Source organism: Pelophylax lessonae, assembly GCF_965119305.1.
Source record: "Pelophylax lessonae genome assembly, chromosome: 3".
Classification (NCBI taxonomy): Eukaryota; Metazoa; Chordata; class Amphibia; order Anura; family Ranidae; genus Pelophylax; species Pelophylax lessonae.
Genome location: NC_138770.1, coordinates 35278705 through 35294119, shown reverse-complemented (window position 1 = coordinate 35294119; position 15415 = coordinate 35278705). Strand labels below are relative to the sequence as shown.

General features: G+C 46.4%; 3 protein-coding genes across 4 annotated transcripts in view; 1 reads left to right on the top strand and 2 right to left on the bottom strand.

Annotated features, from left to right (window-relative positions):
• The window catches only part of LOC309550773 (gastrula zinc finger protein XlCGF66.1-like), a 150806-nt gene that overhangs the window by 20670 nt on the left and 114721 nt on the right, over window positions 1–15415 (top strand). The window lies entirely within an intron of this gene.
• The window catches only part of LOC309550708 (uncharacterized protein), a 295084-nt gene that overhangs the window by 185993 nt on the left and 93676 nt on the right, over window positions 1–15415 (bottom strand). The window lies entirely within an intron of this gene.
• LOC309549960 (uncharacterized protein) lies at window positions 515–4782 on the bottom strand (the record flags this gene model as incomplete). The annotated part of the gene is made up of 2 exons (XM_082250438.1): window positions 515–1637; window positions 4759–4782. 2 exons carry the CDS (start codon window positions 4780–4782, stop codon window positions 861–863), a joined length of 801 nt encoding a protein of 266 aa, XP_082106564.1. The 3' UTR covers window positions 515–860.

Sequence of the window (15415 nt, the reverse complement as noted above, 5' to 3'; positions counted from 1 at the left end):
CATTTTCCAGCGTGCAGGACTGTTTCCGAATCTTTTCATTTTTTTTGCATTTTATCAAATTGGGTCAACTAGTTGGTAGTTTTTTCTTTATTTAGGTCCTAGCATATTTTCCACATCAAATATAGAGAGAGTATCATACCTTGTGCTGGCACTTTAAAGCATCATATTTTGATTATTTGGTTCATCTAAAGAGTTATTTCTGCTAGAATTTGCGCTTGTTTTTTTTTTCTTTCTTTCTTGTCCTAATACTTCCAATAGGTAGGAAAACTTCATACAAAAATGGTCCTATAAGTGAGCAGGAGAAAAAAGGAATGCAGTCATTGGCTTATCCTGAAAATTTTTGGGGGTGGGGTCTTATGGGGGAGGAACGAGGGTGGGGCTACCCAAACGTATGCTGCCATGGACATCTGTCAGGAAAGCACATTATGGCCACTAGATGGAACTGACCATTATAGGAAATCCCAATTCACCATGACTGGGGGATGCTGGTCACATTTCATCAACACATTTATAAGAACCAGACCTGTAAGTGTTTGTGAAATCTTCCCGCACAAAATGTACTCAGCCAATGAAAGGTAATGACTCCATTTTTATTTTTCTCCTGCTATCAATGGTCAACACGGGACAACCCTTCATCCATATCTTTGGTGATCTCTGATCTCCTTATGAAGTGTTTCTTACATGATGAAGATCAGCCATGGAGTATATCTGAGGTGTATATCAGGGTGTGCTTCTTCCCCACATGTCCACCAACATTCATATAGAAGACATTTCCCGCACTCAAGGCACTAATACACTTCCAGGGTTGTGTGGAATCCCTGATGTACAGGAAGACAGGACTTGAGTGAGGAACAATTCCCTCACTCAGGACAGGAAAGTGGTTTCTCCCCCGTGTGCGATCTCTGATGCTTGGAAAGATTGGACTTCTCTGAAAAACATTTCCCGCACTCAGGACAGGAATACGGCTTCTTACCAGTGTGCGATCTCTGATGCGTGGAAAGAGTGGACTTCCGTAAAAAACATTTCCCACACTCAGGACAGAAATATGGCTTCTCACCAGTGTGGAATCTCTGATGTGTGGAAAGAGTGGACCTCTGTGAAAAACATTTCCCGCACTCAGGACAGGAATATGGCTTCTCACCAGTGTGCAATCTCTGATGTCTGGAAAGACTGGACTTCCGTGAAAAACATTTCCCGCACTCAGGACAGGTATATGGCTTCTCACCAGAGTGAGATCTCTGATGTGTGGAAAGATATGACTTCTCTGAAAAACATTTCCCACACTCAGGACAGGAATACGGCTTCTCACCAGTGTGAGATCTCTGATGTGTGGAAAGCCTGGACTTCTCTGAAAAACATTTTCCGCACTCAAAACAAGAATACAGCTTCTCACCCGTGTGCGAACTCAGATGTGTGGAAAGAGTGGACCTCTGTGAAAAACATTTCCCGCACTCAGGACAGGGATATGGCTTCTCACCAGTGTGGAATCTCTGATGTGTGGAAAGAGCGGACCTATGTGAAAAACATTTCCCGCACTCAGGACAGGAATATGGCTTCTCACCAGTGTGCAATCTCTGATGTGTGGAAAGAGTGGACCTCTGTGCAAAACATTTCCCGCACTCAGGACAGGAATACGGCTTCTCACCAGTGTGAGATCTCTGATGTGTGGAAAGATCAGACTTCTGTGCAAAACATTTCCCGCACTTAGGACAGGAATACGGCTTCTCACCAGTGTGAGATCTCTGATGTGTGGTAAGATATGACTTCAATGAAAAACATTTCCCGCACTCAGGACAGGAATACGGCTTCTCACCAGTGTGAGATCTCTGATGTGTGGTAAGATATGACTTCAATGAAAAACATTTCCCGCACTCAGGACAGGAATACGGCTTCTCACCAGTGTGCGATCTTTTATGCATATTAAGATTGCATTTAAAACGGAAACACTTCCCGCACTCAGTACAGGAGAACCTCTTATCTGTTGTAAGGACGGCCCCATCCCTCACAGTCTGAGGTTCTTCAGGATAAGAGGAATACGATGGTCCGGCATCGCCCCTCACAGTCTGAGGTTTCTCAGGATAAGAGGAATACGATGGTCCGGCACCGTTCCTCACAGTCTGAGGTTCCTCAGGATAAGAGGAATACGACGGTCCGACACTGTCCCTCACAGTCTGAGGTTCTTTAGAAGAAGAGGAATACAATGGTCCGGCACCGTCCCTCACAGTCTGAGGTTCCTCAGGATAAGAGGAATACGATGGTCCATCTACACTGTGTGATGCCGGATGGACATTTGAGGTAGCCGGGTTTTCTCCTGGACTATACTGTGTGATGTCCTCATCTTCTACTTTACAGTCTGGAGACAAAGTGAGACAATCCTCTGAGGTTTTCCTCCTCTCCCGTCCATGTACTAAAATAGAAATACAAAGATCATTACTAGACATCAGCAGATTGGTTCCCCTAAACAAGAACTCCGCCCACATCAGACAGCTTTGTCTCTGAGGATCTTACAATTCCCCCCTCAAGATAACTAGTAAATGGGTCCTCTGATCTCCTACCAGTTCATTTCTTTATTCATGGAAATTAGCCAGAGAGTGAGGAAACAATGAGAACTGTCTCTTATAGGAGTGACAGTGATGAGAGATTATAGGACGAGTTTCCACTCCGCCTCTATCCAGTGGCGGCTGGCGCTCAAAATTTTTTTTTTTTGGGGGGGGGGGGGGGGGGGCGCAAACAGAAAAATGTAATAGGCATTGCTTTGCGGCAAAAAACGCTGTAAAAAATTGCGTGACTTTGAGGTCACAAAAGTGTGAAAGGGGCCTTCAGTAATTAAGGTATAGTGTGCCCCCTTTCAATGCAGAGAGACCAGCGTGCCCCCTTTCAATGCACAGAGATCAGCGTGCCCCCTTTCAATGCACAGAGACCAGCGTGCCCCCTTTCAATGCAGAGATGCCAGCGTGCCCCCTTTCAATGCACAGTGACCAGCGTGCCCCCTTTTAATGCAGAGAGACCAGCGTGCCCACTTTCATTGCAGTAACCAGCATGCCCCCTTTCAATGCACAGTATCCAGCGTGCCCCCTTTCAATGCAGAGAGACCAGCGTGCCCCCTTTCAAAGCAGAGAGACCAGTGTGCCCCCTTTCAAAGCAGAGAGACCAGCGTGCCCCCTTTCAATGTACAGTGACCAGTGTGCCCCCTTCAATGCAGTCACCAGCATACATGCCCCTTCAATGCAGTGACCAGCGTACAAGCCCCCTTCAATGCAGAGACCAGCGTACGTGCCCCCTTCAATGCAGAGACCAGCGCACGTGCCCCCTTCAATGCAGAGACCAGCATACGTGCCCCCTTCAATGCAGAGACCAGCGTACGTGCCCCCTTCAATTCAGAGACCAGCGTGCGTGCCCCCTTCAATGCAGAGACCAGCGTGCGTGCCCCCTTCAATGCAGAGACCAGCGTGCGTGCCCCCTTCAATGCAGAGACCAGCGTGTGTGCCCCCTTCAATGCAGAGACCAGCGTGGGTGCCCCCTTCAATGCAGTGACCAGCGTACATGCCCCCTTCAATGCAGAGACCAGCATACATGCCCCCTTCAATGCAGAGACCAAAGTACATGCCCCCTTCAATAAAGAGACCAGCGTACATGCCCCCTTCAATGCAGTGACCAGCATACATGCCCCCTTCAATTTAGAGACCAGTGTACATGCCCCCTTCAATGCAGTGACCAGCGTACATGCCCCCTTTCAATGTAGTGACCAGCGTACATGCCCCTTCAATGCAGTGACCAGCATACATGCCTCCTTCAATGCAGAGACCAGCGTACATGCCCCCTTCAATGCAGAGACCAGCATACATGCCCCCTTCAATGCAGAGACCAGCGTGCGTGCCCCCTTCAATGCAGAGACCAGCGTGCGTGCCCCCTTCAATGCAGAGACCAGCGTGCGTGCCCCCTTCAATGCAGAGACCAGCGCACGTGCCCCCTTCAATGCAGTCACCAGCATACATGCCCCTTCAATGCAGTGACCAGCGTACATGCCCCCTTCAATGCAGAGACCAGCGTACGTGCCCCCTTCAATGCAGAGACCAGCGCACGTGCCCCCTTCAATGCAGAGACCAGCGTACGTGCCCCCTTCAATGCAGAGACCAGCGTACGTGCCCCCTTCAATTCAGAGACCAGCGTACGTGCCCCCTTCAATGCAGGGACCAGCATACATGCCCCCTTCAATGCAGGGACCAGCATACATGCCCCCTTCAATGCAGAGACCAGCGTGCGTGCCCCCTTCAATGCAGAGACCAGTGTGTGTGCCCCCTTCAATGCAGAGACCAGCGTGGGTGCCCCCTTCAATGCAGTGACCAGCGTACATGCCCCCTTCAATGCAGAGACCAGCATACATGCCCCCTTCAATGCAGAGACCAAAGTACATGCCCCCTTCAATAAAGAGACCAGCGTACATGCCCCCTTCAATGCAGTGACCAGCATACATGCCCCCTTCAATTTAGAGACCAGTGTACATGCCCCCTTCAATGCAGTGATCAGCGTACATGCCCCCTTTCAATGTAGTGACCAGCGTACATGCCCCCTTCAATGCAGTGACCAGCATACATGCCTCCTTCAATGCAGAGACCAGCGTACATGCCCCCTTCAATGCAGAGACCAGCATACATGCCCCCTTCAATGCAGAGACCAGCATACATGCCCCCTTCAATGCAGAGACCAGCGTGCATGCCCCCTTCAATGCAGTGTGGCCCCCGAGACCAGTGCACCTACCTGGAACAGCAGCAGCGGCGGCATCTCCTCAGTCCCCCGTCACGTCTCGTCGAGTCCTCCTGCTCCCGCGTCCTCCTCGGCCAATGGCATGGGTTTTGCCTTGCGGCCAATCAGGAATCAAGTATTAGACCCGCTTCCTGATTGGCCAGGAGCAGGATCCGTGTGACAATAGCAAATTTTCATTCGCTATTGTCACACAATGGGTGGGCTCGGGGCGCACTGCTTTGCGCCCCGAGACCACCCTTTGCATCACCCTATTAGAGCCTCTGGTTCTAATCAGGTGATTTAAAAAAAAAAACCATTAAGCTCCTTGCATCCAGCGCCCTGCATGCAGATTAGGGGGCCGGATGCATGGATGGGGGGGCGGCACCCCTGCGCCCCCAATGCAATGACCGCCGCTGCCTCTCATTGCCATTTTCCCAACACAAAAAGTCCAGCACTTCCTTATTTAGTCCATGATTTAGTCATGAATAACAGCGGGGCTGAGCCCCACCAGAGGTCAGAGGGTGAGGATGGGGGGAGAGCAACCAAGATGAAGACTGGACTGATCCTGAAGACCACCCTCATTGGGTTACTGACTCCTCCCTCATTATCACTTTCTGTTTAAGGTTCCAAAGTTGGAGGAAGTTATCACATTATTTTCACCATGTAAAAGTCTGTCCTCCAATCAGATCATCAGATATAAAATATGATATAAAATAAATAATAAATTGGTGCAATCATGTAGTGTAAAGAATGGTGTATAAATATTCACAGAAACATTCACTCAATGGCAGCTTACATTCAGAAAGTTTCTTTCTCTAAACACAAAAACAGATAAAATGCAGCGCCAAAAAAATCAAAATCAAAAATAAATTTCTTCCCCCAAATCTGTAGCCAATAAGTGGGAAATATTTTCCCTCCTCTCCTTCTTCCTCCACGGTATATATGGGGGGGATCTAAAATATGGGCGGAGCCTGTGCAGGGACGTCCCATCTCGGCCATCCCAGGGAAGGGGTATCTGAGTGAAGGATCACATTGTGAAGCTTGTTTAGTCCGCACTGCTCAAGTCCCGGCTTTGTAATTCTATCATCTTGGAGTTTAATGTTGAATAAAGCAGATAGACGGAGAGCACTAGAGGGGGTGTTATTTTCTACCCTCCCCCCCCCATTTATACCGTGGAGGAAGAGGAAGGAGGAGAAGGGATCTGTGGGACTCGCTGGTAACACAGGAGTCAGATGGTAAGGTGAGTAGAAGTGACCACCAGCACCTTTCTCATCTGCAATTTCTGCACTCGCACTTTATTATTTATATTGGCACTGCACGGTGCAACCTGACTGATGACACGTGTCACATGAGACACATTTCTATCCTCTTATTGGACGATCACATTACTATTTATTCATTTCCTGACACTGCTTAATAGATTTTATATTTTTGAGTTGTAAGTCTGATTGTTACACGGCGCGGTGATATCGCACAGATTGGATTATTATTTCCCACTTATTGTCTACAGATTTGGGGGAAGAAATTTATTTTCATTTGATTTTTTCATCAGATATAAAATGTCCAGCTGGTAGAAAATGGGTGTAACAGAGAACCCATATTATGTGTATACAGTATGTCACAAAGTAAGTACATCCCTCACATTATATCTTTTCATGTGACAACACTGAAGAAATGACACTTTGCTACAATGTAAAGTAGTGAGTGTACAGCTTGTATAACAGTGTAAATTTGCTGTCCCCCTCAAAATAACAACACACAGCCAATAATGTCTAAACCGCTGGCAACAAAAAGTGAGTACACCCCTAAGTGACAATGTCCAAATTGGGCCGAATTAGCCATTTTCCCTCCCCGGTGTCATGTGACTAGTTAGTGTTACAAGGTCTCAGGTGTGAATGGGGAGCAGGTGTGTTAAATTTGGTGTTATCGCTCTCACTTCTCATACTGATCACTGGAAGTTCAACATGGCACCTCATGGCAAAGAACTCTCTGAAGATCTGGTAAAAAGAATTGTTGCTCTACATAAAGATGGCCTAGGCTATAAGAAGATTGCCAAGACCCTAAAACTGAGCTGCAGCATGGTGGCCAAGACCATACAGGGGTTTAACAGGAGAGGTTCTACACAGAACAGGCCTCGCCATGGTTGACCAAAGAAGTTGAGTACACGTGCTCAGCGTCATATCCAGAGGTTGTCTTTGGGAAATAGACGTATGAGTGCTGCCAGCATTGCTGCAGAGGTTGAAGGGGTGGGGGCGGGTCAGCCTGTCAGTGCTCAGACCATGCGCCACACACTGCATCAAATTGTTCTGCATATATCACAGGCCAAAACACATAAAGCACCTGGACCAGATGGGCTTACATTACCTTACTATCAACAATTTAAGACATACCTAATACAACCTCTTTTAAGGCATATGAATTCAGTTCAGGATGGGACGGTGCTGCCTACAGATTCACTAAGGGCGTACATCCAATGTTCCCTCTAATTTTTTACTGTGCTGAGCAAATAAAAAAATTTCTGAGCGCAAACCTTTAGACTGAGCAATGGGGGGGGGGGGGGGCGACGTCAATGCAGAGTGACCAGCGTGCCCCCAATCAATTGCAGAGTGCCACAGCAATGCCCCCAATCAATTGCAGAGTGCCCACAGCAATGCCCCCAAAAAATTGCAGAGTGCCTACAGCAATGCCCCCAAAAAATTGCAGAGTGCCTACAGCAATGCCCCCAAAAAATTGCAGAATGCACAGCAATGCCCCCAATAAATTGTGAGTGCCCACAGCAATGCCCCCAATAAATTGCAGAGTGCACAGCATTGCCCCCAATAAATTGCAGAGTGCACAGCATTGCCCCCAATAAATTGCAGAGTGCACAGCAATGCCCCCAATAAATTGCAGAGTGCACAGCATTGCCCCGAATAAATTGCAGAGTGCACAGCATTGCCCCGAATAAATTGCAGAGTGCACAGCATTGCCCCGAATAAATTGCAGAGTGCACAGCATTGCCCCCAATAAATTGCAGAGTGCCACAGCATTGCCCCCAATAAATTGCAGAGTGCACAGCAATGCCCCCAATAAATGCAGAGTGCCACAGCAATGCCCCCAATAAATGCAGAGTGCACAGCATTGCCCCCAATAAATTGCAGAGTGCACAGCAATGCCCCCAATAAATTGCAGAGTGCACAGCATTGCCCCCAATAAATTGCAGAGTGCACAGCATTGCCCCCAATAAATTGCAGAGTGCACAGCAATGCCCCCAATAAATTGCAGAGTGCACAGCATTGCCCCCAATAAATTGCAGAGTGCACAGCATTGCCCCCAATAAATTGCAGAGTGCACAGCATTGCCCCCAATAAATTGCAGAGTGCCACAGCAATGCCCCCAATAAATTGCAGAGTGCACAGCATTGCCCCCAATAAATTGCAGAGTGCACAGCATTGCCCCCAATAAATTGCAGAGTGCACAGCATTGCCCCCAATAAATTGCAGAGTGCACAGCATTGCCCCCAATAAATTGCAGAGTGCCACAGCAATGCCCCCAATAAATTGCAGAGTGCACAGCATTGCCCCCAATAAATTGCAGAGTGCACAGCAATGCCCCCAATAAATTGCAGAGTGCACAGCATTGCCCCCAATAAATTGCAGAGTGCACAGCATTGCCCCCAATAAATTGCAGAGTGCACAGCATTGCCCCCAATAAATTGCAGAGTGCCACAGCAATGCCCCCAATAAATTGCAGAGTGCACAGCATTGCCCCCAATAAATTGCAGAGTGCACAGCATTGCCCCCAATAAATTGCAGAGTGCACAGCAATACCCCCAATAAATGCAGAGTGCCACAGCAATGCCCCCAATAAATGCAGAGTGCACAGCAATGCCCCCAATAAATTGCAGAGTGCACAGCATTGCCCCCAATAAATTGCAGAGTGCACAGAATTGCCCCCAATAAATTGCAGAGTGCACAGCAATGCCCCCAATAAATGCAGAGTGCCACAGCAATGCCCCCAATAAATGCAGAGTGCACAGCAATGCCCCCAATAAATTGCAGAGTGCACAGCATTGCCCCCAATAAATTGCAGAGTGCACAGAATTGCCCCCAATAAATTGCAGAGTGCACAGCATTGCCCCCAATAAATTGCAGAGTGCACAGAATTGCCCCCAATAAATTGCAGAGTGCACAGCAATGCCCCCAATAAATTGCAGAGTGCACAGCATTGCCCCCAATAAATTGCAGAGTGCACAGCATTGCCCCCAATAAATTGCAGAGTGCACAGCATTGCCCCCAATAAATTGCAGAGTGCCACAGCAATGCCCCCAATAAATTGCAGAGTGCACAGCATTGCCCCCAATAAATTGCAGAGTGCACAGCATTGCCCCCAATAAATTGCAGAGTGCACAGCATTGCCCCCAATAAATTGCAAAGTGCACAGCATTGCCCCCAATAAATTGCAACCTGCATGGAGTGAATTGATATCCCTTGGTACGATCATGGCAGCGATCCTCCGCTCTCCCCAGCACTTCCAGCGATGCCTCCTGGCTGAGTGGATCTTCTGGTGTTTGACCACCATCCGTAAGTGACTTGGCCCCCGCGAGACGCGAGACCCCCCCCCTTGCACTTACCTTAAGGACGGTCACGGACCCGCTCACTTCAGTCCCCGGCTTCCCGCGTCTCCGTGCTCCCAAGTCCCGGCGCCTCCTCCTCGGCCAATGGCATGAAGTTGGCCTTTCGGCCAATCAGGAAGCAGGAGGACCCGCTCCCTGATTGGCCAGGAGGAGGATCCATGTGACAATAGCGAATTTTCATTCGCTATTGTCATACAATGGGCGTGCTCTCAGGGAGCACGCTCTGCTCCCCGGCCGCCTCGTCTGCGCTGTTTAACTAGGTGCGCGGTCTACATAGCTGCTTGCGCGGGACCATAAATTTCACTGCGCATGCGCGCACTTTAGGGGGAACATTGCGTACATCACCCTTATACTCAAGGAGGGGAAAGACCCCCTATTATGTGGCAGCTACCGCCCCATCTCGCTCCTAAACTGTGACACAAAACTTATGGCAAAAATACTCGCAAATTACCTCTTGCCCTATATCCCCCACCTGATACATTTTGACCAGGTGGGTTTTGAACCATCACGTGAGGCAAGGGATAATACGACCCGGGTAATAGATATTATTTATGCGGCACACAAATCACATAATGGTATGGTGCTGCTTTCAAAGGACGCGTAAAAAGCTTTTGACAGGGTGGCCTGGAATTTTATGGAGATCCACAGATGTTGACATGTATTTTATCACTTTACGCCAATCCTTCAGCAGCAGTACGCGCCAATGAGTGGAGATCAGATTATTTTTTAGTCTCGAATGGGACTAGGCAGGGGTGTCCATTATCGCCTCTTATTTTTATTTTAACTCTTGAGCCCCTGCTTTGTTCAATTCGTAGATCACCAGATATTACTGGGCCGTGGGTTGGTGGCGAACAGCACAGGGTGGCCGCGTTTGCGGATGACCTTGTGTTCTTTGTCACCAATCCTACTGTGTCACTTCCAAATATCCTGAAGGTACTCAGAGTATATGGAAAATTAGCCAATTATAAGATCAATCTAACGAAGTCTGCAGCGATGGGTATCGCTATGCCATTTCAGGAGGAACTCCAATTATGTTCATCCTTCCCGTTTCATTGGGTTGAGGGTTCATTAAAATACCTGGGGATCCAAATTACAGCTGACCTGCTGGATATATACAGGAAAAATTTTCTTCCCTTATTAGGGAAGATTAAAGCCGACCTGAGGATATGGCAGCAATTGACTTTAACCTGGTTTGGCAGGTGTAATGCACTTAAAATGAATATCTTACCCAGGATTCTGTATGTAATGCAGACCCTTCCAATAACAATCCCCCTTGCTTTCTTCCATCAGATTAGGGTGATGTTTCGCTCTTTTATTTGGGCCTTTAGGACTCTGCGGATCCGATTACAGACCCTATATTGGGCTACCGGATGTATTTCGGTATTACAGGGCCATTCATATAACACGTAGTAGTGGATTGGAATTGTAATATGGCCAATAAACGTTGAGTTGGACTGGAAGTTGGAGAGGTGGGTCAGTTGACCCCCCCCAGCACCGTGGTCAATTTACTCTTCCATGGATAAGATTCTTTCTCACCCCACGATAGGGACGACAATAAGAGAAACCCGACATATTCAACAGCATTTCAAAATAGCGCCAGTCCCTTCCCCGTTTATACCTATACTGGGCAACCCAGAATTCACTCCAGGATGCATGAATGCGAAAATCCGACGCCCGGCACGGGTTGGGAAGACACGTATATTTAATGTGTGGCAGAGAGGCCTTATCCCTACCCAGGAGGAAATAACAGCATGGCCAGACAGTGACCTTGACTATTTCAGTATACATCAACTGAGTCATTTTCTTAAGACATATCAGCAAAGGGGGTACGTTCCACGTAACCTAACCCCCTTTGAAAAGATATGTAATTCAAATACCCCACCTAAACATTTGATATCTTTATTCTATACATGGTTGACAGAGGAACAAGAAGGCCATCAGTTGCCATTTATACGTCAATGGGAAAGCGAACTGGCAGTATCTCTGACTCCCAGACAGGTAAATAAAATTTTGGCTACAGTCCATAAGTCTTCAATGAATAGTAAAACTCAGGAAACGGGATATAAAATACTCACCAGGTGGTATAGAGTCCCGGAGGTGTTGCATAAAATGGATGAGAACAGTTTGGAAAGATGTTGGCGTTGTGGATCGGAGGTAGGGACCATGTTGCATATTTTTTGGTCATGTCCTTCCATAGAGGCGTTTTGGACAAAAATTGCTTTAGTTATTAAACAGTTAACTGCGGTAGAGGTTCAAGGGGACCCTGCTCTATGTCTACTTCATCTTACGAAAAGCTCTTAAAAAAGATACAGAAAATCCCTGACACTTAGACTTTTGAATGCTGCAAAGGCGTGTATACCTGCTTTGTGGAGACAAACCCAGCCGCCTACCCTGGAGCTATGGTACTCTAAAGTAAAAGAGATCCATAAGATGGAGGAACTTGCATCCTCTTTGAAAAACACAGAGGAAGAGACCAGAGTTTGATGGTTGCCATGGGCGCATTTTATTGGCTCGGCAACAATATAAGAATTATTGTCTGGACTCACCCCCGCTTCCTCCCTCTCTCTCCATGGTACCTCCTTCTTTTATTTTTTTTTCAGGGGATTGCTATGCCGGGGATTCAATTATTCACAATTCTATATATTGATTTATACTTTGCAAAGTCTCTATGAGTTTAATAGGGGTCTGTGCCCCTTCTTTCCCACGTTTTTTTTTTTTTTGCGTGGATTCATGCACAATTTTTTCAAGTTTCTCAAGTGATATAGAGGTTGTTTTTGGTTTATTTATCATCACCCCGTTGAGGGGGTAGATGAATATTAGGCGGGTGGCACGTATGCACATTAGTGCTTTGCACATAGATATACACTAGATAAACATGAGTATCAACATTGTTTACTCAATGTTTTGGGAGATTGATTTAGGGGCATGCTTCCCTCCCCCCTTCTTCATTTTTCTTTTTTTTTTTTTGGGGTGATTGGGAGCAGATACCATAATGATCTAATATGTGTTGGTATTTCTGTGCCCTAAACATTTCCTTTTGCCTTGTTAGTCTGTTTTGTATATGTATAAAAATCAATAAAAATTGTCAAATTAAAAAAAAAATTGTTCTGCATGGCTGTCATCCCAGAAGGAAGCCTCTTCTAAAGATGATGCACAAGAAAGCTTGCAAGCAGTTTGCTGAAGACAAGCAGACTAAGGACATGGATTGCTGGAACCATGTCCTGTGGTCTGATGAGACCAAGATAAACTTATTTGGTCCAGATGGTGTCAGGCGTGTGTGGCAGCAACCAGGTGAGGAGTACAAAGACAAGTGTGTCTTCCTACAGTCAAGCATGGTGGTGGGAGTGTCATGGTCTGTGGCTGCATGAGTGCTGCCGACACTGGAGAGCTACAGTTCATTGAGGGAACAATGAATGCCAACATGTACTGTGACATAGATCCCCTCCCTTCAGAGACTGGGCCGCAGGGCAATATTCCAACATGATAACGACACCAAACACACCTCTAAGATGACCACTGCCTTGCTAAAGAAGCTGAGGGTAAAGGTGATGGACTGGACAAGCATGTCACCAGACCTAAATCCTATTGAGCATCTGTGGGGCATCCTCAAATGGAAGATGGAGGAGCGCAAGGTCTCCAACATCCACCAGCTCTGTGATGTTGTTATGGAGGAGTGGAAGAGGACTCCAGTGGCAACCTGTGAAGCTCTGGTGAACTCCATGCCCAAGAGGGGAAAATAATGGTGGCCACACGAAATATTGACACTTTGGGCCAAATTTGGACATTTTCACTTAGGGGTGTACTCACTTTTGTTGCCAGCAGTTTAGACAATAATGGCTGTGTGTTGAGTTATTTTGAGGGCACGGCAAATTTACACTGTTATACAAGCTGTACACTCACTACTTTACATTGTAGCAAAGTGTCATTTCTTCAGTGTTGTCACATGAAAAGATAGAATAAACTATTTACAAAAAGTTGAGGGGTGAACTTACTTTTGTGATGTACTGTATATAGCAGTGGGTAGAGGGGAGAGAGCAGAAGTCTGTAATGTACAACATAGAGTATATAGTGCAGGGGTCAGGAGTATCTAATGTACAACATAGAGTATATAGCGCAGGGGTCAGGAGTATGTAATGTACAACATAGAGTATATTGTGCAGGGGTCAGGAGTATGTAATGTACAACATAGAGCATACAGTGCAGGGGTCAGGACTATGTAATGTACAACATAGAGTAAATGGCGCAGGGGTCAGGAGTATGTAAGGTACAACATAGAGTATATAGTGCAGGGGTCAGGAGTATGTAATGTACAACCATAGAGTATATAGTGCAGGGGTCAGGACTCATAATATTGGTATTCAGTAATCAGTGGTGGATTACACGTATTTAGGTCATGTATATATTTAGTGTTAATGACCCACCTGTGCTGATCTCTGTAGGAGTGTGCTCCTCTATAAATGTTCCCGTTATTCCATCCTCCTCCATAGACTGCTGATCATCCCTCACATACATCTCTTCTTCTTCTGCTTTAACCTCAAATTCTATATCGATTGGATCTCCAATCTAAACCAAGAAAATTAGAGCTAATATTGTCTGAAAGATATAAGCTTTAATATTGTGATATTATAAAAACAAAAAAACACATCCTCTCCAGAAGTCCATGTTCTAGATGCTCCAATCCACCAACCTTGTAACATTGTGGGATGGTGTGACCTTCCTGTGTGGAATCTCGGGAATACAGAGGATGGGGACATCTCTCTGGTGGGTTTCTGTAGCTGGATGACTCCTCTGTGGTGTCCTGGTACAGATCTTTGTGTTCCTTTAGAAACTCTGACTCCTCCATCACCCCATCCTCATCATCCTCCTCTTTTATCTCTTCTTTAACCTCAACTTTAGAATCTCTCAGGTTTCCACTCTGAATATATAATAAAAATGACATCAATTGTAACAATGCAGATAATGTACAGATCCTAATGATACTATCAGTGATTGTTCCTCATCTACCTGATGATGGGGAGGGATGGTGTGATCTTCCTGTGTGGAATCCCGGGAATACAGAGGACAGGGACATCTCTCTGGTGGGTTCCCATTACTGGATCCATCTGTAGGAAACACACACACTGACTGAATACATTGTTTCTATGTGTTTATCAGATGATGGGGGATCTAAGTGGAGCCTCTGTACTGCTCTCTTCTTTACAATAAAGTCTCCTCTTACCCGGTGATGTGAGGGGCGGCTGATTCTCCATCATGACGTCTTTGTAGAAGTGGATCTACAGATCCTCAAACATCAATCCATATACCCAAACAGTTTTTGTATTTAGTGGCCATCACTCACCTGTGCTGATGTCTGGAGAAAATTCCTCCTCTTTAACTTTGTCCATCATCCCAACCTCTTCCATGAACTGCTGATCACCCCTCACATACGTCTCCTCTTCCTCTTTAACCTCATCTTTTATATCTCTCAGATTTTCATTCTAAACAAACAAAAAGCAGGGAATGGTTTCTTTAAAATGTGAGCACAAATAACCTTATACCTAAAAGTGGAATATATTTTCATATACTCAGATCACTTTTACGATCTTAAATTTAATCTTCACCTACCTGATGATGGTGAGGGATGGTGTGACCTTCCTGTGTGGATTCCCGGGAATACAGAGGACGGGGACATCTCTCTGGTGGGTTCCCATTACTGGATCCATCTGTAGGAAACACACACACACTGACTGAATACATTGTTTCTATGTGTTTATCAGATGATGGGGGATCTAGGTGGACCCTCCGTACTACTCTCTCCTTTAAAATAAAGTCTCCTCTTACCCGGTGATGTGAGGGGCGGCTGATTCTCTATCATGACGTCCTTGTAGAGATCCTTGTGTCCTTCTAAGAATCTTCTGAGAATCGGGCCAGGTCTGTATTTTATTAATAGAGATAAGAGTGATGTCATGTGATCTCTCAGAATCCTCCTCACCTCTCAGGTCAGGTCTGTGTTTTATTAATAGGGATAAGGCAGGAGGTTCAACAATACATTGAGTAAATTACAGCTGTAGATATTAC